The sequence below is a fragment of the Myodes glareolus genome, chromosome 7 (assembly GCF_982192425.1).
Source record: "Myodes glareolus chromosome 7, mMyoGla1.1, whole genome shotgun sequence".
Lineage (NCBI taxonomy): Eukaryota > Metazoa > Chordata > Mammalia > Rodentia > Cricetidae > Myodes > Myodes glareolus.
In genome coordinates this window covers 56,513,175-56,532,594 of record NC_142032.1, presented here as the reverse complement: position 1 = coordinate 56,532,594, position 19,420 = coordinate 56,513,175, and the positions used below count along the sequence as shown (strand labels likewise).

The window sequence follows — 19,420 nt, the reverse complement described above, 5'->3', positions numbered from 1 at the left end:
GGATGACCATCTAAGTTATGATGGTCTCATGAAGTTATGAGACCATCTTAGTGATGGTGGGGGAGCACAGGATAAAATTCTGAAAGCAGGATTTGGACGTTTGAGAATTAAATGCCTCCTAGGTTTTGAGAGGCGCAGAATCAGGGTCAGGATACTTAGCTACAACTGAGGTGCACAGATGGGAATCTGGAGACTCAGGCTAGATAGGGTCTAGGTGGACAGGATAACATTTTGAGTGAGGGTCTGGGGTCCCCAGGTTAGTTTGGGGGCCAAACATCAAGGTCAATTGCCCAAGGACCCAAGCGTTGGTGATCTCTGGCTGGGTTCCCGCAGGCGGCTGCAGGCGGCGCCGCGGGGGACCGGGTGGGGGCCTGTGGCCGGGCCGGGCGGAGAAGCCGGGGGGTCGGGGTCCCTCCCCCTGGCGCGGGCTCAGGAATCCGCCGAAGGGCGGGCGGAGGCGCCGGGGTGGGCCGCGGCGGGCGCGCGGGCGGGCGGGCGGGGGGCGCTTCCTGGGGCCGCGCGTCCAGTGAGCTGCGCGGTCCGTCCGTCCGCCCGCAGGCACCGCCGGAGTCAACGAGTGAGTGGCCGCCAGCGGAGGGAGGGCGAGGGCCGGGTGGCGGCCGAGAGGCCTGCGCTCCACGACTCGCGGGGCGGGGGCGGGGCGGGGCGGTCCGGGATTGCGGGCCCGAGCCCCAGGCCTGCGAAAGGACTCGGCCCCCAGCTCTGGAAGGCTCCGGTGCTCCCAAAGCAGTCCTGAGACGAGACAGCTGGAAACCCAGGATCCCTTCCTGCTACAGGGAATGGGGGGTGTCGTGGCAGAGGCCCCTGACCCCTGCCCACCACCTCCCAGCCCCAGGATGCTCCCTTTTGCCTCCTGCCTCCCCGGGTCTTTACTGCTCTGGGCGCTTCTGCTGTTGCTCTTGGGAGCAGCGTCTCCTCAGGATTCCGAAGAGCCGGACAGCTACACGGTGCGCACCGTGGGGTCACCAGTTTGGGATGGGATGGGAAGGACAGCGAGACCAGGGTGCGTGCTTCTGGGGAAGATTCTCCCCTGCTTGGTGGATGGCAGGCTGGGGGCCATTGTGTGAAGCTGACCTGAGCACAACTGAGCTCAGGCCCTGGCCTTGGCCTGGCTAGCTGGAGAAGACTGCCAGGGTGGTCACTGGCCACTTCGGTTCCCTTCCAGGAATGTACGGACGGTTATGAGTGGGACGCAGACAGCCAGCACTGCCGGGGTGAGTATGCCTGAGGTACTAGCCATCTTCAAGAACCGGGAAGGGGACTATTGTTTCCCAGGGACACCTTCTCCTAGAGCGGCTTCAGAAACTTGATGGCCTTTTCAGTGTCCAGCTTGGCTGCGCCAAAGCCAGCTGTGATTCTCTGGTGCCACTGAGTTAGGAGCCTTACCCATTCAAGAAGTTCAACAAACCCTGCTTCTATCTGCAGTAGGCAAGAGAGCACCTGGCGATCGCTCAGAGAAGCGGCAATCCGCACACCTTCCCTGAGTGTTCTCTGCTCTCCTAGCCCAGCTCTCTATCCCTGTGCAACCTGGCAGGGCAGTACTCGCTCTGTGGGGCAGGCGGCCTGCAAATTACTCTTGGGCAGAGGTAGGGGCGGGGTTTTAAGGAGGAATGGAAACTCACTCGGAGGCAGGAGAATAGGGACAGCAGTGGAAATAGGTGGCCCTACCCCCAGTCCTGCAAATCCCTGGGAGGGGCTCTGGGTCAGCAGCCTTAGTTTGCTGAGCAGAGAGAAAGCTTTGCTCTGTGGCTCAGCTTAGAGAAGGCCAAGTCAGGCTTCTGCCTCCCACCACCTCCAGGGCCAGCCCAGGTGACTGGCTGTGCCCAGCAGGCCCCTCTCTGCAGATGTCAATGAGTGCCTGACCATCCCTGAGGCCTGCAAGGGTGAAATGAAATGCATCAACCACTACGGGGGCTATTTGTGTCTGCCTCGCTCCGCTGCCGTCATCAATGATCTACACGGTGAAGGACCTCCGCCCCCAGTGCCCCCTGCTCAGCACCCCAATCCTTGCCCACCAGGCTATGAGCCTGATGAACAGGAGAGCTGTGTGGGTAAGTGGGGAGCCATGCTGACTGGCACCTAGGCTTCCAGACCTCTTACTTGTTTTTTTATTTTAATTAATTTTGTATTTAGTATACAAAGTAACAGGTTTTGGTCATAGTATCATCCCCGACATACTTCATATTTGATTTGTTTTAATCCTCTTTACCACTATCATCCCCCTGACATACTTCATATTTGATTTGTTTTAATCCTCTTTACCACTTTCCCTAGTAATTTTTGTTTTGTTTTTCGAGAAAGGTTTCTTTGTGTAGCTCTGGTTGTCCTGGAACTAACTCTGTAGATCAGTCTGGTCTAGAACTCAGATCTCCCTGCCTCTGCCTCCCAGGTGCTAAATGCTGGTATTAAAGGTGTGCGCCACTACTGCCCAGCTACGTATGTACTTTGTTTTTTGAGACAGAGTCTCTGGGTTTGATCCCCAGCACCACATCAAACAAGCATGGTGGTGCACACTTGTAATCTTACCACTAGGGAGGTAGAAGCAAGACAATCAGAAGTTCAAGGCTATCCTCAGATGCACAAGGAGTTTGAGGCCAACCTGAGCCACTAGCTCAAAAGTGTTAACTAATTACCAACATTAAAGTAACTTTTCATGCCAAATACTGCAAACCTCATGCTTATTTCCTTGCTGAGAGGCCTCTGATTCCTCAGAGAAAGATCTAAGCCCTTAGCTGCTGCAGGCCCAGGTCTGCTGGCCCAGGAAGTCCCCAGCAGTTCCCTCACTTCCTGTGCAGACATGCAAAAGCTCTACTCCCAGTCTCTGCTGGCTTTTTGATCTGGACTTAGCCTTGGGGACCATTGGCCTTGGAGGAAGGATGGTCTTAGGAGTCAGCTAAGGGGTGTAAACGGACAAGGCCTTGTTTGTTTGTTTGTTTGTTTTAAAGACAAGGTCTCACTATGTAGCTCTAGCTGGGTTGGAACTCTGTAGTTCTGGCTGACTTGGAACTCACAGGGATCCTCCTGCCTCTGCCTCCTGAGTGATAGAATTAAAAGTGTGTGCCACCAGACCTGAGAAGGCCTTGTTTTATATGCTCACCTGATGGGTACTTTTTTTCTGGTGGACTGTTTTGGTACTATTGGGGGGGGGTACCTATATTACATGTTCATGTTTTGGGGCCAACTACCCATGTGCCCATGTGAATGACGTCTGGTATAGGCCACTTTCTCCCAAACTGAGGTGTCTGACGTGGTCAGTAGCATGTAGGACTCCAGGTAAGGGCTGAATGGTGTCTCCCACAGATGTGGACGAGTGTGCCCAGGCTTTGCATGACTGTCGCCCTAGCCAAGACTGTCATAACCTGCCTGGCTCCTACCAATGCACCTGTCCTGACGGTTACCGAAAAATCGGACCCGAATGCGTGGGTGAGTTCAGAGAGTGACTTTCCTAGTTCTTGCTTTGTGACTTTGGTCTAGCTCTCGACGTAATGTCTCATCCTTAGCCCAGTCCTCTGCTGCTGGTACCCTCTTGTCACTAGACACAAGAGACTACATGCGGGGAGCTGAGACAGGCGTGAGCATGGGTGCTCAGGCCCCACCTGACTCGTGCCCTGCTTTCCCTCCCGCCTCCATCTCAGACATAGATGAATGTCGCTACCGCTATTGCCAGCACCGATGTGTGAACCTGCCAGGCTCTTTCCGCTGCCAGTGTGAGCCTGGCTTCCAGTTGGGACCTAACAACCGCTCTTGTGTGGGTGAGGCTCTGGGATCCCGGGTAGAGCTGTGTGAGATGGGGGCAGGATCTCTTTCCTGAGCCCAGTAGTCTGGGGCTCTGGGCAGTGCCTCTGCTTTCACCAGTCCTCTTTTCTCTGGCACCCCCAGACGTGAATGAGTGTGACATGGGAGCCCCGTGTGAGCAACGCTGCTTCAACTCCTACGGGACCTTCCTGTGTCGTTGTAACCAAGGCTATGAGCTGCACCGGGATGGCTTCTCCTGCAGTGGTGAGAGTCCACTTGTGTTACTGGATAGTGCATTGGTCCCCAGGGCTTGCAACATAATGAACCGACTCCAGTCACACGGCCATTTGCTTGAAGCTTCCATGTCTGATTCTCTGTACCTACAGACCTCCATGCACGCCACCCTGAGCTGGTTGCTGGTGGGGATGGTATGTCAGGCCCTGCTGAAGTTTGCTGGAGATAGGGAAGGGTGTGGGTGCCAGTCTTTATGGAAGTTGAGCTGCCTTGCACTGGAATCCTGCACTAGGACAAGTCTCTTTCTGAGCATATGTCTGCTGTAAACAGGTTATTTGGACTTTGGAGAGGGTCCATGATACAGGCTCCATCCAGTCTTGGGCAGCAAAATGGGAAGCACTGCTTCTTTATAACTTACATGCTTAGTCTCATTTAATCTGGTCAGTGATGACTTATTTTTGCAAACAGGACACTAATATTCCTCCAGGTGTTCGGCAGAATTGTAAAAAGCAAGCAGAAAGTCCAGAGGAAATGGTGACTCTCATCTCTCCACTTTCAGAGATGAAGTGACTTGTCACAGTTCAGAAAAGAAGGATGAGATAGGGCCAGGGCTTGATTCCAGGTTTCTCACCGTGTTACCCGGAATACTCTCCACTTATTTTATGTCCTACTACGAAACACATCATTGGTGGTCAGCTGTGTGAAAGGAACAAAAGCAAAGAGACAGTATGCTGTATGTGGGGTGCACACTCAACAGAAGTCTTGGTAGTATGACTGTAGATCGCAGGACTTTCAAAAGACAGAGCAGCTTAGGTCCACAGGACTCTTCCAGTCCAACCCACTCCTTTGACTGGCATGCAAATGGACCTTTCCTAGAATTAGTTAGTAGGACTTAGGCCAAGTCTTTTGGTACAGTTTATGTAACCCTGGCTGTCCTGCAGCTCTCTATGTAGACCAGGCTAGCCTACAGAGATCTGCTGAGTGTGCTGGGATCAAAGGCATGGGCCACTATGCTGGGCTGGTGCATTATTTCTTAAGTATTCTTAAAGTCCTGGGGAAGAGGTTCCCTGTAAGCTGGAAGGTCTGCTCTTATTTTGGGACAGAGTCTCACTCTCTAGCCCTGGCTGGCCCACAGTCTCTTTTGTAGATCAGGCTGGCCTCAAACAGATCTGCTTGCCTCTGCCTTCCAAGAGTTGTGATCAAACACCCGTTTGTTTTTTTGAGTCAGGGTTTTGTTATGTAGCTCCGGCTGCCATGAACTTGCTATATAACCCTGGCTGGTCTCCTGTGTGGACAAGATGGTTTTGAACTTGGTGTAATACTCCTGCCTTTACCTCCCAAATGCTGGGATTATAAACATACAGCATCATGCCAAGCTTCTATTCTTTCTCTTTTCTTTTTCCTCTCCCTTTCTGTGCTGGGATGGAACCTAGAGCATCCAGCGTGTTAGGCAAGTACTCTCTACCACTGAGTTCTATCCCCAGCCCCTCTAACCTTTGAAACCCCCAGTCTGCCTTCTGAGCTTTACTGGGTTTATCTCATCCCTTCTCTTCCACATCAGCTTTGTGGGGGGCTGGGCTCTCTCCATAAATGTCTATGGGACTCAGTTGTGAGGACTACCTTTGGCCCAGGGTCCTCATCCCCACCCTCCCTCAGATATCGATGAGTGCAGCTACTCCAGCTACCTCTGCCAGTATCGCTGTGTCAATGAGCCAGGACGCTTCTCCTGTCACTGCCCACAAGGCTACCAGCTGTTGGCTACGAGGCTCTGCCAAGGTACAGTTGCTTCTGGTGGGCGGGCAGGATTTTAGAATCTGGTGTCAGAGATAGAGTCCAACCTCACCTCCCTTGGCACAGACATTGACGAGTGTGAATCAGGTGCACACCAGTGTTCTGAGGCCCAAACTTGTGTGAACTTCCACGGGGGCTACCGCTGCGTGGACACCAACCGTTGTGTGGAGCCCTATGTCCAAGTGTCTGACAAGTGAGTCAACCTGACGACAGTTTCCCGCGGTAACTACAGTTCCCGACAGCTATGGGGGCTAACTGGTTTAATCAGGCTGTACCCCTGATGCCTAAAAGGAGTTAGAGCCTTATATGCTTGGGTTTTCCTCTTTAGGAGGTGGGTATTTGGGAAATGGGCCCTCATTCTGGTCCTGTCTTGGGGTCTCTAGCCGCTGCCTCTGCCCTGTCTCCAACCCATTGTGTCGGGAGCAGCCTTCATCCATTGTGCACCGCTACATGAGCATCACTTCCGAGCGAAGTGTGCCTGCGGACGTGTTTCAGATCCAGGCAACTTCTGTCTACCCTGGCGCCTACAATGCCTTTCAGATCCGTGCTGGAAACACACAGGGGGACTTCTATATTCGGGTAAGGTGCTTCTCCGCTCACACCCAATTGCCGTGGATAATCTAAAATAGAGTGCCTGCAGCCATTTAAGTGGGAGCTGCCCTGCCTCTTCTCTCAAAGTCCTGTCCTAGGAAGCTGGGCTCATGTTTGAAGTCAAGATTTCTACATCCCCAGTACACGGGTCCCAGGCAATTCTAACAGGCAGTTAGTTAATGGGGTTTGAGTCCTAGTATTGGTTTCTCCTATCTAACTTTGACATCCTTATCCATAAAACAAGAAATATAGTTCCTGCTGGGCTGGGATCAGAGACTTCAGTTTTGCTGGTGTGGGTGTGAGGACCTCGGGCCTGTGGACCTCATGCTGTCTTCAGCATTGAGGTGTTTGGCCTCAATGAACTTATTTCTCCTTGCTTTGGGACTAGTGGTACAGCTCCATGGCAGAACATGTGCTTACCATTCAGGCCCTCAGTTCCTTGCCCAGCATCAAAACAATCAGACAGAGAGAAACAGAGACTTGGATACTTTGAAAGGGGGAAGTGGGTCAGCCTGGGTCACAAAACTTGAGTCTTCAGGTAGTCAAGATGGAGGGAAGATCGAAGTGGGTAGGGTCAGGGGAGAACCAGGGCTTGGGCACTGGAGAGGAAGAGAAATGTCAGAGCTGGGTAAGAGCTGGAGTGGCAGCCTCACGGGCATGGGCAGGGGGTGATGCTGGAGTAGGATCTGGCTTACAGGCTAACACAGTCTCTGTGTTCTGCAGCAAATCAACAATGTCAGTGCCATGCTGGTCCTTGCCAGGCCAGTGACAGGACCACGCGAGTATGTGCTGGACCTGGAGATGGTCACCATGAACTCTCTTATGAGCTACCGGGCCAGCTCCGTGCTGAGACTCACCGTCTTTGTGGGAGCCTACACCTTCTGAAGGAGACCCTCAGGGAAGGGTTGGGTGGGACCCCCTTCTTTCTCCCTCCCACAGCTTAAGGAGCCTGGGGTTTAGGGATGACTGTTCTGCTTAGAGACAATGATTTGAAGGACAATAAAGGGAGAAAGGAGTCCTAGTGGCTGAGGTGGGTGAGTAACCTCAGCCAGGGAAGGTGCTGGGCTTGTGAGAGAAGCAGGCAAATTTCACCCAAAGGGTCTTCTCTGCATTCAGGCTGAGAAGGTTCCAGAGCTTAAGTGTCATTCTTCAGAATCAAACTGAGCAGGGAGTTCTAAGGAGTGGACACTTTAGGCCTAAACCCAGAGCTTGGCTGATGTTAGGCCCCAGAAACCATATTCAGGTCAATGCCAAGAGGTCTGGGGTTACTATCCTAGCCCTACCCCAAACTATATGTTTGGACAAGCCTACTGTTCTCCAATCACTAAGATGAGGCAACTGGACTGAGAACACGTTTCTATCCTAACTTATGGTGCTTTTTAAGATACAGTGCCCCACTGACTCCATCTCCCGGACCAGGGAATGCCCAACTCTAAAAAGCATTATCTAGCTAGCTATTTAGTTTTGCAGAGGGTCTAGCCTAACACAAGTTAAGTGCTTGTTTACACAACCATGTTTAGCCAGGACCTTGTCTTAAAAAACAAAACAAAATCCACCACATGGGCCAGGTATAGTGGTTCACACCTTTAATTCCAGGACTAGGAAGGTGGGCCTAGAAAGACTGGGAATTCTAGGCCAGCCTGGGTTACACAGCATGTTCTAGGCCAAGCTGGGTTTCAGAAGTAGGTGGAGAAACACTGTACAAGGCTGCAGATCATTGCTGTGTGGAAGAGGAATTGCCTAGCATGCACAAGGCTGTGGGTTCCATCACCAATACTACTACAAAACAAAAGTCATTGGATCACAAAGTGTAGTCTCCCCTTTCCTACATATTTCATGAGGACCTTGGCATTGCTTCCTTAACTCCTAAGACCACAAACGTTTAGATTTTGATTATAGCCCAAAGAACCCCAGTTAAAGGGCCGGCTATCTTTGGCAGAAGTGAAGATGGGTCTGGGATGTGTCTCCAGGTGGAGCTCAGGTCAGAGGGCTGTGGCTGCAGTATAGCTGGTATAGGGTCCTGCTCAGAGCAGGTCCCAGATTTCTGCAAGAAGAGAATCAGAAGGTTGGCCTGGTGCCTCGGGCTACCTAGTCTTCTCCCCAGGGTGTGTCTCACCCTTACCTCTGCAGACGCCCACACTTAATAGTGCTCAACAGCATCTCCTGCTCCTTAGGGGTGGCACAGGCATCATAGGCAGCCAGGAGACTGGGGATGGGACATAGAGTGGCCGATTATATAGATCAGCATCATGAGAGCTAAGGCAGGAGGGTTCGGCCTAGAGTAGTTTCCTGATCCTGGTGATAGAGACCCTCCTCCATCCTGTCTGCCCTCCCTTCCTGGGAAACACTGGAACAGAACCTTCCAAGGCTCTCACACAGAGCCAAGCTCTCTCTCCAGAAGCACTGCTTAAGTTGAACTCCACACAGGAAGGGCAGAGGAACCCAGTGGCTCTCTGGGGTGTACCTGGCTGGTGTGCTGTATCGATCCACCAGGGCTGCTGCCTTCTCTCCACTTAGTCCACGCACCTGCATCAGCTGCCGGGCAAATACTTCTCGTACAGACTGGGCCTGGGGTTGGGATAGGCCTCGATCAGGGGTGATCTAGGACCAGGCCACCTAAGCATAGGTAAGGTAAGGGTAGTACCTTGTTCTTGACAGCTTCTGCATTGAAGTCATTGAAAGTGAGGAGTGAGCAGAGAGGGTCTGTGGAAGGCCTTGCTCCTGATTCAGCACCCCCTGGGGTTTCCCAGGGGCGGCTACGTAGGGTGTGGCCCTAGTAGAAGAGGGGACTGAGGCTAGGGTAGGCTTTAGGGGTTAATCCCCAACTATTCTTTTCCCAAACCTCAGTGGGAAACCTGAGTAACTAGGATCTCACCCACCTTTCCTTGCTTGGCCAGCAAACACCAGGCGAGGGCCCAGTGCTGTCAGAGGCATCTGCTCACCTGATACAGTCTTTCTAGGCCCTTTGTCAGAAGGGCCAGGTAGCCAGCTGACTCCTTAATATCCATCGTGCGCTTCACAAAAAAGCCATCAATGACCTGGAGAAGAGGACCCATGGGAGGTGGTTCCTGGCCTAATCCATGGAGTACAAAATCTGCCAGCCTGGCCCTGCCCTCCAGCTCACCTGGGTGTTTGTGACAGCCTGTAGCAATGTACTCTCAGGAAGGCTGAGGTTGTGGACAGACCCATGTTCCTCCACCAAGTATACCCGGTGCCCCAGGCCACAGCGCTTCAGGCGGAACTGGGAAAGCAGGAAAAAGCAGGGTAGGTCAGGCCTAAATGCCTACATGTCTGGGCCGACCATCATATCACATTAAGATTGCAAGGAGATGGGACTAGAGAGATGGCTTAGAGATTAAGAGCACTGGCTGCCCTTCCAGAGGCCCTGGGTTCAATTCCCAGCACCCATATGGCAGCTAACAACTGTCTGTAACTCCAGTTCTAAGGGATCCAACACCCTTGCATAGACATATATACAATCAAAACACTAATGCCCATAAAATAAGTAAATATTTTTTAAAAAAAAACACTATTCTAGAGGACTTAGGTTTAATTCCCAGCACCCACATCACCCACATGGCAGCTCACAACTATCTGTACTATTAAGCTCTGACATACAGATTTATATATAATTGTAAGGAGATCCTGATCCTACAGTCTCATCTTTACTGGCTCCTCATCTGTCTCAGAGGAGCAAACGGCTCTTGCTATGACTCCTATAGGAAAGTCCTGAACCTCTGGACATTAGATATCCTCCAGACCTCTTTTGGCTATTACTGACCTCTATGACCCTATGGTGAGCGCACTGCTAAGACTTGGGCATAGCTTCTGCATTTCCAATCCTAGCGGTTTGGCTCTTGTTTATGAGATCTCTAGGGTTAGGCACTCAAGGGGTCTTTACGTTTCTCAGGCCAGCCTAGATAACCTTGTGTTCCTACTTGCACCTTCATGGCTTAAAAGGGGCTCAGAACGGGTGTGACTGGAGGCCTCTGGAGCTCGTAGCTTTGTCTATGCTGAAGTGAGGCATGGGCAGGCTAAGCACCTTCTGCTCTCGAAAGCGGCCATCGATGATGCTGCTGCACAGGTCATCTAGCCGCTTGCGTTCCACAATGTGGTCCAAGACTAACTCCTCAGGTCTCGCTGCCAAGAAGTCAAAGAGAGCCTTACTGTCTTCCTCTGACCCACCCAGGCCAGCCTCCAATGCCTGCCTGTGACCTTTTACCTGGGTCTCTGGGCCTGGTCTCCTGTGCTACCCACACAAAGTCCCCAACATGCAGCTTGCGTACTGTGTGGGGCACATGCAGCCTCTGTAACTCTCGGAGCATTTCTGGCCTGTGTCCTGCCCTAATATTTCAAAAGAGAAGGCCAAGGCGAGTGTGAGCCAGCACTCACCACCCTCCACATCCTCCGGGTGTTCTCACGGCTGCTTCGCTAACTCACCCTCTGGTTTCTCCAGTGTCCACACACAACAGCACTCTGTACTCGCCAGGCCTCAGCTCCAGCGGCGGCTGCTGGACGCCACCTTCACTGGAGCCACTGTAAGAAAGTGGGGGCTTACATAAGGCCAGAACCCTTAGTGCTAGGGTGGTCCCCACAACTCACGGGGCAACTGTGGCTTAGCAGTTACAGGTTCCTGAGACATGGTTCCCCCCATTTCTTCCTCCTTCTTACAGTGCTGACAAAGTGGCCGCTGGGGCTGCTGACTCCTCTTCATGGGGCTCCTCTGGCACAATGCCAGTGTTCAGCGTGCTCAGGCCTTCTGCCTTGGCCAGCCTTTGCGCCAGCTCCAAGCCCTCTGGGGTCAGTGCATACCTGGGGGGTGAAGGATACAATTTTACCTTCTTTATACCTGGTAAGCTCTGCTGCCCCAAGCTAGGTGAGCATTACCCTCCTTGGTAACCCTACCTCCTGTCTCCGTCCCTCAGACCAGCTATCTCAGGACCTGCCGATTGCAGCCTCAGCTTTGCAATGCATGTCTTACAGCTCCTTCTCCCTATTTCACTCAGAACCATACTTTCCCCCTAGAATATTCTGGAATCTTTAATCAGTCAAATTTTAAGACATACCAAATGTTTGTGCAGCTCTCTGCTTCTAATAACCGACCTTTTGTCCTTCCCCCAGCTGCTCATACTTTCCAGGGCCTCCAACCTCGGGCTCTCCCAGCCCCAGCAGCACCAGGTCTGAGACTCACTGCATCGTTATAGAGCCTACGAATGTCCTAACTCCTGCATAGGCCCCATCCCTGCCTCCTGTGTTCCCTGCAGCTTGCCCATACCTGGATGGCCGATGTGTTCTGAGGACCAAGTTCCTGTGGAGGAGGCCTCGGAGGGCAGGCCAGGGTTTCGAACTTCCAGGAACTACCTGTGAAAAGGAAAGGAGATGGGCTAGAGGGATGGCTCAGAGGTTAGCTCTTCCAGAGGACCCTGGTTCAATTCCCAGCACCCACGTGACAGCTCACAACTGTGTGTAACTGCAGTTCCAGGACTGCTGACACCCTTGCACAGACATACATGCATAGCAAATAATTAAAAATAAATAAAAAGAAAAGGAAAGGAGACCCTCAGAGAGGCCCTAGTACTCCCAAGCCTAAACATCCTCTGTCGCTAGCCATGTGCCATAATTGAATCAGATTTCATACCAAGGCTGCCTGCCAGGCAGAAAGGAAGACTGCAGTGGGCTCTCCCTGCCCACTGTCAGCTGGATGCTCACCCTGGGGGCCTTCTGGGCACATTTCTGCAGCAGCTCCTCCTTGGTTAGGAAGCTGTTACCATCAGGATTCTGAAACCATGGTAGAAATGAGGGTAGGTTCAGGGCCAGGGCTCCTCAACCTGCTATGGAGTGGCCAGCAAGAACACTGCCCAGGAGTTCTGTGAGTCTGCCTCACCCCACGTGACTTTGCTTTTTGGAGACACTTACCAGGTGCTCCTTGTAGAGCTGCAGCAGGACAGCACGGGCACCCGAGTTCTGTGCTGGCCAATAGCTTCCGGCACTTCCTGTTTGAGGCTGGGTGGGAACCTGAGACAGACAGCAGGGCTCTGAATTCAAATGCCTGCCAGTGTCAGCTGAGGTTTCAGCAGACTACGTGGGCCTAGGGAGGGAGATGCTACGACTGTGATGTGGCTGGAGCAGGGGCAAGGTTGGGGGTATACGCCAGGCCCAGCCTCCAGCTACCGCTACTGGGAAACAAGGACACGGTAGAAGTCCCCCAACTTTCTGGACTGGGTCTCTCAGCAGCTTCGTTTGGAACTTCACCTACAGCTGTCTCAGTAACTCAGGAATTAATGGAGTGCCGCTTAGAGAGGGTAAAAAGAAGCTGTCCCGGGCCTCTCTAAATCCAGAAGAGCTGGACACAGGGCTGTTAAACCCCTCAGACCAGGAAGTCCTACTCTCAACCCTCCCATTCAGCTTTCCACTCCCTTCCCCAGTCCTCACTGGCACAGGAGAGTCCTGGCCTTGAGCAGGTGGCTCTTCACTGGCTTGATTCTTCTCTCCAGGTGGTAGGCCGGGGGCATGGTCACCTGCAGAGAACAGAAGTCAGTCCTGCACCCAATTTGGATGCCAGGAGGAGCCTGGATGCTTCTGCTCACTTTGTGAATTTTGGTGTCATATTTAAAAAACATTTTGTTTTTTTGTATGTATAGGAGTGTTTGGTCAGTGCATGTCTGTGCATTACTGACGTGCAATGCCAGAAGAGGCCAGAAGTGGGGGCTAGATCCCCTGGGTGTTAATGGGTGATGTCCTTGTTGGCCTCGAACTCTAAGATTCTCCTGCCTCTTCCTCCTTTGAGTGTTGGGATAAAAGCATGCATCATCATGCGCCTCCCCCTGTCATTTTTGAGACAGTCTCAAGTAGCCTAGGCTACCCTTGAATTCCTGATCCTGTTACCCCCACCTCCTAAATGCTGGGATTACAGGCTTGTTTCATAACGCCACCCACCCGGTCTCAGTTGGCTAGCTTCGTACATGGGAACTACGAGGCTAAAGGAGCGGCAATCATTAGCCCTGCGTCCAACAGCAACTACACTGAGAGCGGAGAATTTGAAGCCAAGGTAGACACAGCCTGCACCCGGGAAATTTAGGGATCACCAACTTCCGGAGGCGCTCACCGCCTGATGCTAGGTGCTGCTTCAGCCGCTCGTCCAGCATCCGGCAGAGCCTGTCTCCGAAGTGCTGAAGGATCTTGGCTTCCTTCCCGCTGCGCAGAGGTAGCGGGTACCGTCGGAGGGAGCGCAGTGCCTGGGGAGCATGAGGGAGAAAGGAACTCATCACGCTCGGATACATGGATCATCTGGGTCCTGTCTCCAGAAGACCCAGCTGGGACTCACCTTTTGAAACACAAAGCGCGTGTGGCGCCCTCTGCTGGCTGCCTCATCCCGCCACTCAGTCAGCCAACGAACGAAGAGTGGATTGGGGCAAACCGGCAGCGGGCGCTTCCGGCCCAATCGGACCGGTGCCGCCATCAGATCTAGACTGGCTCTTTTGGAATCTCAAAAATACCCTGAGATTGGGACCCCGACAGTTCTGCAATTGGTATAGGAACACGTGATTGAGAGTAGGACCTCTCTAACCAGAGCAGGGCCACTGGCTCTAGGAATCCCCTACCTCCCCTATATTACACAATAAGAGGCCGGAGAGAAGTTAGGTCCGTACCATCTTTCCCATCGAACCGCCCTCGTTCCCCACTCCCGCACCAGCCCTTTGGACAGGCCCCACCCAGGCTATGGAGCTTTGGCCCACCCCTTCCTCTCATCCCGAAATTGAGAGTAGGATCATTTTGTGCTGACAATTAAAAAGATGGACAGCGCCCCCTGTGACCGGGAGGGCTGGCTGGGGAGGCACATAGGAGCCTGAATTTGGCTTGCTTCAAGGTCTCAAAAGGCTATTTCAGGAGAGGCTGGAAAAAGAGGACTTGAGAAGAGTGGGGGAGAGGGTCGGACGCAAGTGCAGAATATCTGTGGGAGAGACATCTATGAAGGGATGCAAGGGACGAAATAAAAGTAAGGCAGGTGTAGCAGAGAGATCTCGAAATGCGAGGGTGCAAAGTCGGGGATGCACACAGAAGGCTCAGGCTAAAGGAACGGCGAGGGCGTGTGTGTTGTGAGGTGCACGCTGGCAGGTGTGGAGGTCGAAAGTAGGCACACGGTTGGATCCTTGGCTCTTGCGGCTCATTCAAAGCGGAGGAGCCCCAGGGAGGTTTAAGGTGGGCACTGTGTGAGGGGACGGACAGCTCGGGTTGAGGCACACAACGATCAATACAGCACAGGGGTCTCTTCAGGGATTGGAACAGCCCACGCTCTCCAGCTGTCATGCCGGAAGTCGTCGGCCGCGGCACTGACAGACCCTCTCCACAGTCGAGCTTTCCGCGCCCTCCGCCTTCCTCAGGCAGCCTTATAAGGAGCCTGAAGCTGGCGCTCGGGCTGGGCACGCCCCCTGGAGTCTCATTCCCTAATAAGGACATCTAGGGCAACCCGCGGCCGGGGGCGGAAGGAGCGCGTCTCCAGGGTAACTGCGTGGCCCCACCCCCCGTTGCTCTGGGAAACCGCGAGGCTCGTAAAAGGTGGAGCTAGCCTTTTCTTTAGGCGGGGCACTTGGGCGAGAGGGGTCAAGCTTTGGCCTCCACCTGGAGCTCAGCTGCCCAATCTTTAAGTGCAGCGGGAGGCTTCTGACTACAACCCCCGACATGCCTCACTCCCCGGGTTGCTCCTCCCTTACACCCTTTATTCGGCTTATGGGGAGGTCAAGGGACACAATTTCTTTCGCCTCTAACTTCCTCGCGATCTTGCCCTCTTTTCCTGCAGAGTGTGAGACCATGATCATTGTTCGAGGTCAAAGAAATGTACCTGGAGTTCCCACCCCAGTTTATTTTAAGCCTTTGCTCTCAGATTGTCTCAGTTTTTGTGTCAAAATAACCATAAACTTATCAACTCGAGAGCTAAGTTCAAATAAGTATTCCTTTTCTCATCGCCTGGAAAAGGAAATGTAAAGAAGTCTTTAATACACAATTCTCCACCCTTCCCCCATGAATTACGTTTGACCCGAGAATTTGCCAAATGTCTTTAACAAAACCAAAGCTCTCAAACTTTTTATTGTAACATTTTCAGTTTGTTAAAATCCTATCCTTTTTGTTGAAATTTCATACGACCTCTTAGGAGTCACAGTGACTTTCCACATGGAGGCACGCTTTAGTGAAGCAAGCCTACTGGCTTGAAGACATCGTTGTACTTGGCGATCCAAGCGGATTCCAAGCCAGTGATTCAGAAAAGTAAAGCCCTGATCATCAGGAACCATAAGTAACCAAAAATCACTTCATTCGGGAATAAATAGAGACTCAGGACAGAATTATTTTCAGGTCATCTTATCAAGCGATGGGCCTCTGCTTAGCTAAGAGCGTTTCCTGGTCCAGCGCACCAATGGGCTCACGCTCCGTGCAACAGCCCCGCCTCTCGGCCTCGCCTACTCTCCCGAGCCTCAGGCTCTGCGGAACCCCGGAGCGGCTAACTCCCCTTCGGTGCAAAATCCTGGGACTTCATTTCCCGTCGGCCCGCGCGGCGAGCGCCGGAAGCTCGCCCCGCCCCTCATTGTGCGGCTCCTACTAAACGGAAGGGGCCGGGAGAGGCCGCGTTCAGTCGGATCCCGGTAGCAGCTGCGGCGGCTCAGTTCTTCTGTAGCTCTCCCCGTCTCCCTTTCGCTTCCGGAAATATGGTGAGCACTAGGCCACTGTGCCCGAGGGTGGCGGTTTCGTGATCAGTGGCTTGCGCGCCGGGTGGGGTGGGGGCGGCAGAGAAGCGTTCTCAGTATCCCCTCCCCCAGCGCCCCGAGCGAGACTAAGGGTCTTGCCTTGAAGGGCAGGCCGCGCGTGCGCGCCCGTGGGCGCTGGGAAGGGCCGATTTCGGACGTCGCTCGCGCGCCCCCTGGCTCCTTTCCCCACCCCCATTCGGCTTTTGCGCCCGCGCGGACACTGGCCGTGGGGGAGGGGTCCAGTGTGCAGAGCCTCGGGCAACGCTCGCCGTTTCTCGATGGCGCGCGCTGGACTAGGGCACGCGGCATCCAAACCTTGCCCCGGGGCCGCTAGGGAAAAGCGCGCGCGAGATGTCGGCGCGCGCCCCACCCAAGGGCTGTTCCTTTTCTCGCATCACCCTCCCTCTGCTGATGGGTTTGTCTCCACAGCAGGTGGCAGGGATGCCGCCGTCTGGGAGGGGCGGGGGCAACTTGTCTGGGGGGGGAGATGCTAGGGTTGAGGCACCGGCTCCTGAGACCAGGACCTTGCACCGCTAGTAGAGCGGGTCCTAGCCAGGCTTTAACCCCTGTTCTAGAAAGAGCGATTACACAGCCTTCTGTTCACTCTACTTCGGACTAGGGCTGGAACGGCGCTGTTCAGCAGCGCGTGCGCACAGGCTTGGGCCCTGCCATCCCGGCCTCTGCGTTGGACGAGCTAGGCCTTTGACTGTGCCGGATGGGGCCGAGGGTGGAGCCGCGTTTAGGGAAGTGACCCAGGCGGGTACCGCCCGGAAGCCACCCAGCTCTCATGTTCAGCCTGAGGGCCTGGAAAACTGATGCTTGTGTGAATGGCCCGTGCTACCTCTTAAAGCTGACGGCCTTACGCCTATTCCTAAAAGCGATCTTTAGGCTTTGAGACATCGTAGGTCCTGCCGCCTCAGGGATACGAGTGTCTCTTGGGGAGGCCCTGTGCCTAAACCAATCTCCTTTCCCCGCCTACTCCGGAAGCGGGTGAATCACGTGGCTAGCTTCCTCTGCAGTTCCATGGTTGGGGGGTTGGTTACACATTTCTGATTGGGTCGTCCCCCAGGGCCATACAAAGTAGAAAGTTTTGGCGATTTGGGCACTACAGCTTGACCTATTAATTTGTCAGTGATCTTTAGGACTCTAAATCTAAACCACTCTTGGATGGTAGGGAGTTGTCCAACAAGGCACTAATTAGGGGCTGTAATTCTCGTGTCTGGGAGCTCTTGGCAGGGCAGTGTCGTTTATGCCATGGCTGCGTTGAAGGCTCTGTGGACTTAATGAACTGTTGAGCAGCAACTGTTGTTGTCTTTGTGAAGTTTTGAGCCCCTCTTCCCTGAAGATGAGTCTATGGCCCAAGTGCTCGATCTTTTGTATCTAAGTCTGCATTTTAATCTAGCGGCTGAGTGGTGTCAACCCAGTCAGTAGCTTTCAGATTCTTTGCCTTTGTTGTTCACAACCCAGCAGTCCTCAATGGTTTTTGTTTTCTCTTACGTTTTTTTGTTTGGTTGGGGTTTTTGTTTGTTTGTTTTGCTTTGTTTTGTTTGAGACAGAGAAACTTTCACTCTGAATGTCCTGGAACTCAAGAAAGCCATGTTCCACCACTCCTGGCTATGTTTCTTTTAACAAATGCTGTTTCTAACCTTTAATGCCAGTGTTGAACTAGATAATTGATTTTCTCACTTGCAGGGGGTTTGTCCCAACTAGTCCTTAGGTGATGAATGGGGGGGGGGGGTGGCAGCATCTTGTGTCTGCAGGGACATTACTAGCTCTGTGGGGCTGAGAGCTAGCTCTCTTGGTGTTCTGGCTGAGGTTTCCTGTAACTGGAGAGAATACCCCAGAATCCTTTCCCTCACAAGGTGTATTATTTGGCTCGTCCTTCAGGCCTCTGGTGTGGCTGTCTCTGATGGTGTCATCAAGGTGTTCAATGACATGAAAGTGCGCAAGTCTTCGACGCCAGAAGAAGTGAAGAAACGCAAGAAGGCGGTGCTCTTCTGCCTGAGTGAGGACAAGAAGAACATCATCCTGGAGGAGGGCAAGGAGATCCTGGTAGGAGATGTGGGGCAGACTGTGGACGACCCCTACACCACCTTTGTCAAGATGCTGCCAGACAAGGACTGCCGCTACGCTCTCTACGATGCCACCTACGAGACCAAGGAGAGCAAGAAGGAGGACCTGGTGTTCATCTTCTGGTGAGCTCATTAGTCAAGCTCTCTTGCCTGCCACCTCTTCTCTCTCTTAGGAGAGCTTAGCAGAAATCATTCTAGGTTTGGGGTCAGGGCTGTAACAAACTAATGAGGAACATGGGAGTGGGGGAACCCACTGTGGAACACCCATAGGGTTCTTTTCTTGAGTCACCCGTTGTCTGGGGGTAGCTGCAGCAGTTTTCTGGCTTTGTCTTCAGGGCCCCTGAGAGTGCACCCCTTAAGAGCAAAATGATCTACGCCAGTTCCAAGGATGCCATCAAGAAGAAGCTGACAGGTAAGGGTTCCTTCTTTGTATGACTGCTGTGGAGAACGGATGACGATAACAGGGTCCTCCATTCTGCCTGCTGGGTGGCGCCTCCTGCTCTGAGGGCTGCTTCCCAGTCCTACGCTCACTGTTCTTTCTCTGTAGGAATCAAGCATGAATTACAAGCAAACTGCTACGAGGAGGTCAAGGACCGCTGCACCCTGGCAGAGAAACTAGGTGGCAGTGCCGTCATCTCCCTGGAGGGCAAGCCTTTGTGAGCCACCTCCAGCCCCCTGCCTGGAGCATCTAGCAGCCCCAGACCTGCTCATGGGTGTTGCAGGCTGCCCCTTTCCTGCCAGACCTGAGGGGCTGGGGGGATCCCAGCAGGGGGAGGGTAATCCCTTCACCCCAGTTGCCAAATGTCCTCCCCACCCCCTGGACCGTCCTTCTCCCTCTACCCTGACGGTTCTGGCCTTCCCAAACTGCTTTTGATCTTCTGATTCCTCTTGGGTTGAAGCAGACCAAGTCCCTTCCCAGGCACCCAGTTTGGGGGGAGCCTGACTTTTTTTTTTTTTAACAACACCCCTATTCCTCATCCCCCCATCCCATGCTGCCAACTTCTAACCACAATAGTGACTCTGTGCTTGTCTGTTTAGTTCTGTGTGTAAATGAAATGTGGAAAAGACCCTCCCTTGTCAGCTGGTTGCCCTCCCCTTCCCCTTGTTCTCAGCCACTCATAAAAGCAGGACCAGTAAGGGACCTTCAATTTAAAAAAACAAAAAACCAATAAAAAAGGCTAATTAACAAGGTGGCTTTTCAGGTTTGAGATCTGGGGGACCCTGTGTTGGTGGATGATA

General features: G+C 53.2%; 3 protein-coding genes across 8 annotated transcripts; 2 read left to right on the top strand and 1 right to left on the bottom strand.

The window, feature by feature from the left end:
• The first annotated feature begins 432 nt into the window (after positions 1-432).
• Efemp2 (EGF-like fibulin extracellular matrix protein 2) lies at positions 433-7,393 on the top strand. Of its 2 annotated transcripts, XM_085693520.2 has the most exons (11): positions 433-577; positions 851-968; positions 1,187-1,235; positions 1,866-2,072; positions 3,322-3,444; positions 3,657-3,773; positions 3,901-4,020; positions 5,647-5,766; positions 5,848-5,974; positions 6,165-6,360; positions 7,096-7,393. In XM_085693520.2, the coding sequence occupies exons 2-11, from the start codon at positions 858-860 to the stop codon at positions 7,255-7,257; spliced, it is 1,332 nt and encodes a 443-aa protein (XP_085549646.1). In that variant the 5' UTR covers positions 433-577; positions 851-857; the 3' UTR covers positions 7,258-7,393. The 2 variants fall into 2 exon arrangements, with proteins under 2 accessions (XP_085549646.1, XP_048314016.1); XM_048458059.2 differs by lacking the exon at positions 433-577 and having other exon boundaries at positions 670-968.
• Positions 7,394-7,943: 550 nt separating this feature from the next.
• On the bottom strand, positions 7,944-14,076 carry Mus81 (MUS81 structure-specific endonuclease subunit). Of its 5 annotated transcripts, XM_048458057.3 has the most exons (17): positions 14,022-14,057; positions 13,697-13,892; positions 13,478-13,607; positions 12,805-12,890; positions 12,289-12,387; positions 12,082-12,150; positions 11,648-11,733; positions 11,044-11,184; positions 10,813-10,908; positions 10,595-10,716; positions 10,415-10,512; positions 9,497-9,613; positions 9,315-9,410; positions 9,017-9,145; positions 8,837-8,940; positions 8,495-8,578; positions 7,944-8,416 (listed from the first exon to the last, which is right to left on the bottom strand). In XM_048458057.3, the coding sequence occupies exons 2-17, from the start codon at positions 13,829-13,831 to the stop codon at positions 8,350-8,352; spliced, it is 1,659 nt and encodes a 552-aa protein (XP_048314014.1). In that variant the 5' UTR covers positions 13,832-13,892; positions 14,022-14,057; the 3' UTR covers positions 7,944-8,349. The 5 variants fall into 5 exon arrangements, with proteins under 5 accessions (XP_048314014.1, XP_048314013.1, XP_085549644.1 ...); XM_048458056.3 differs by having other exon boundaries at positions 13,697-14,072; XM_085693518.2 differs by lacking the exon at positions 8,495-8,578 and having other exon boundaries at positions 13,697-14,074.
• A 1,838-nt stretch (positions 14,077-15,914) lies between these two features.
• Cfl1 (cofilin 1) lies at positions 15,915-19,370 on the top strand. Its single transcript, XM_087908213.1, has 4 exons — positions 15,915-16,073; positions 17,997-18,304; positions 18,517-18,593; positions 18,729-19,370. Exons 1-4 carry the CDS (start codon positions 16,071-16,073, stop codon positions 18,839-18,841), a joined length of 501 nt encoding a protein of 166 aa, XP_087764339.1. The 5' UTR covers positions 15,915-16,070; the 3' UTR covers positions 18,842-19,370.
• The last annotated feature ends 50 nt before the right edge of the window (positions 19,371-19,420 follow it).

What these genes read in the sequence shown, in the direction of transcription:
- Efemp2 (XM_048458059.2), top strand. Translation starts at nt 801, where the DNA reads ATGGGGGGTGTCGTGGCAGAGGCCCCTGACCCCTGCCCACCACCTCCC. An exon ending in AAGAGCCGGACAGCTACACG is followed by an intron (nt 969 to 1,186) that starts GTGCGCACCGTG and finishes GTTCCCTTCCAG; the next exon opens with GAATGTACGGACGGTTATGA. An exon ending in GGATGGCTTCTCCTGCAGTG is followed by an intron (nt 4,021 to 5,646) that starts GTGAGAGTCCAC and finishes ACCCTCCCTCAG; the next exon opens with ATATCGATGAGTGCAGCTAC.
- Mus81 (XM_048458056.3), bottom strand. Translation starts at nt 13,831, where the DNA reads ATGGCGGCACCGGTCCGATTGGGCCGGAAGCGCCCGCTGCCGGTTTGC. An exon ending in GCCAGGACTCTCCTGTGCCA is followed by an intron (nt 12,388 to 12,804) that starts GTGAGGACTGGG and finishes TGTCTGTCTCAG; the next exon opens with GTTCCCACCCAGCCTCAAAC. An exon ending in AGAACACATCGGCCATCCAG is followed by an intron (nt 11,185 to 11,647) that starts GTATGGGCAAGC and finishes TTCACCCCCCAG; the next exon opens with GTATGCACTGACCCCAGAGG.
- Cfl1 (XM_087908213.1), top strand. An exon ending in GACCTGGTGTTCATCTTCTG is followed by an intron (nt 18,305 to 18,516) that starts GTGAGCTCATTA and finishes CTTTGTCTTCAG; the next exon opens with GGCCCCTGAGAGTGCACCCC. An exon ending in CATCAAGAAGAAGCTGACAG is followed by an intron (nt 18,594 to 18,728) that starts GTAAGGGTTCCT and finishes CTTTCTCTGTAG; the next exon opens with GAATCAAGCATGAATTACAA.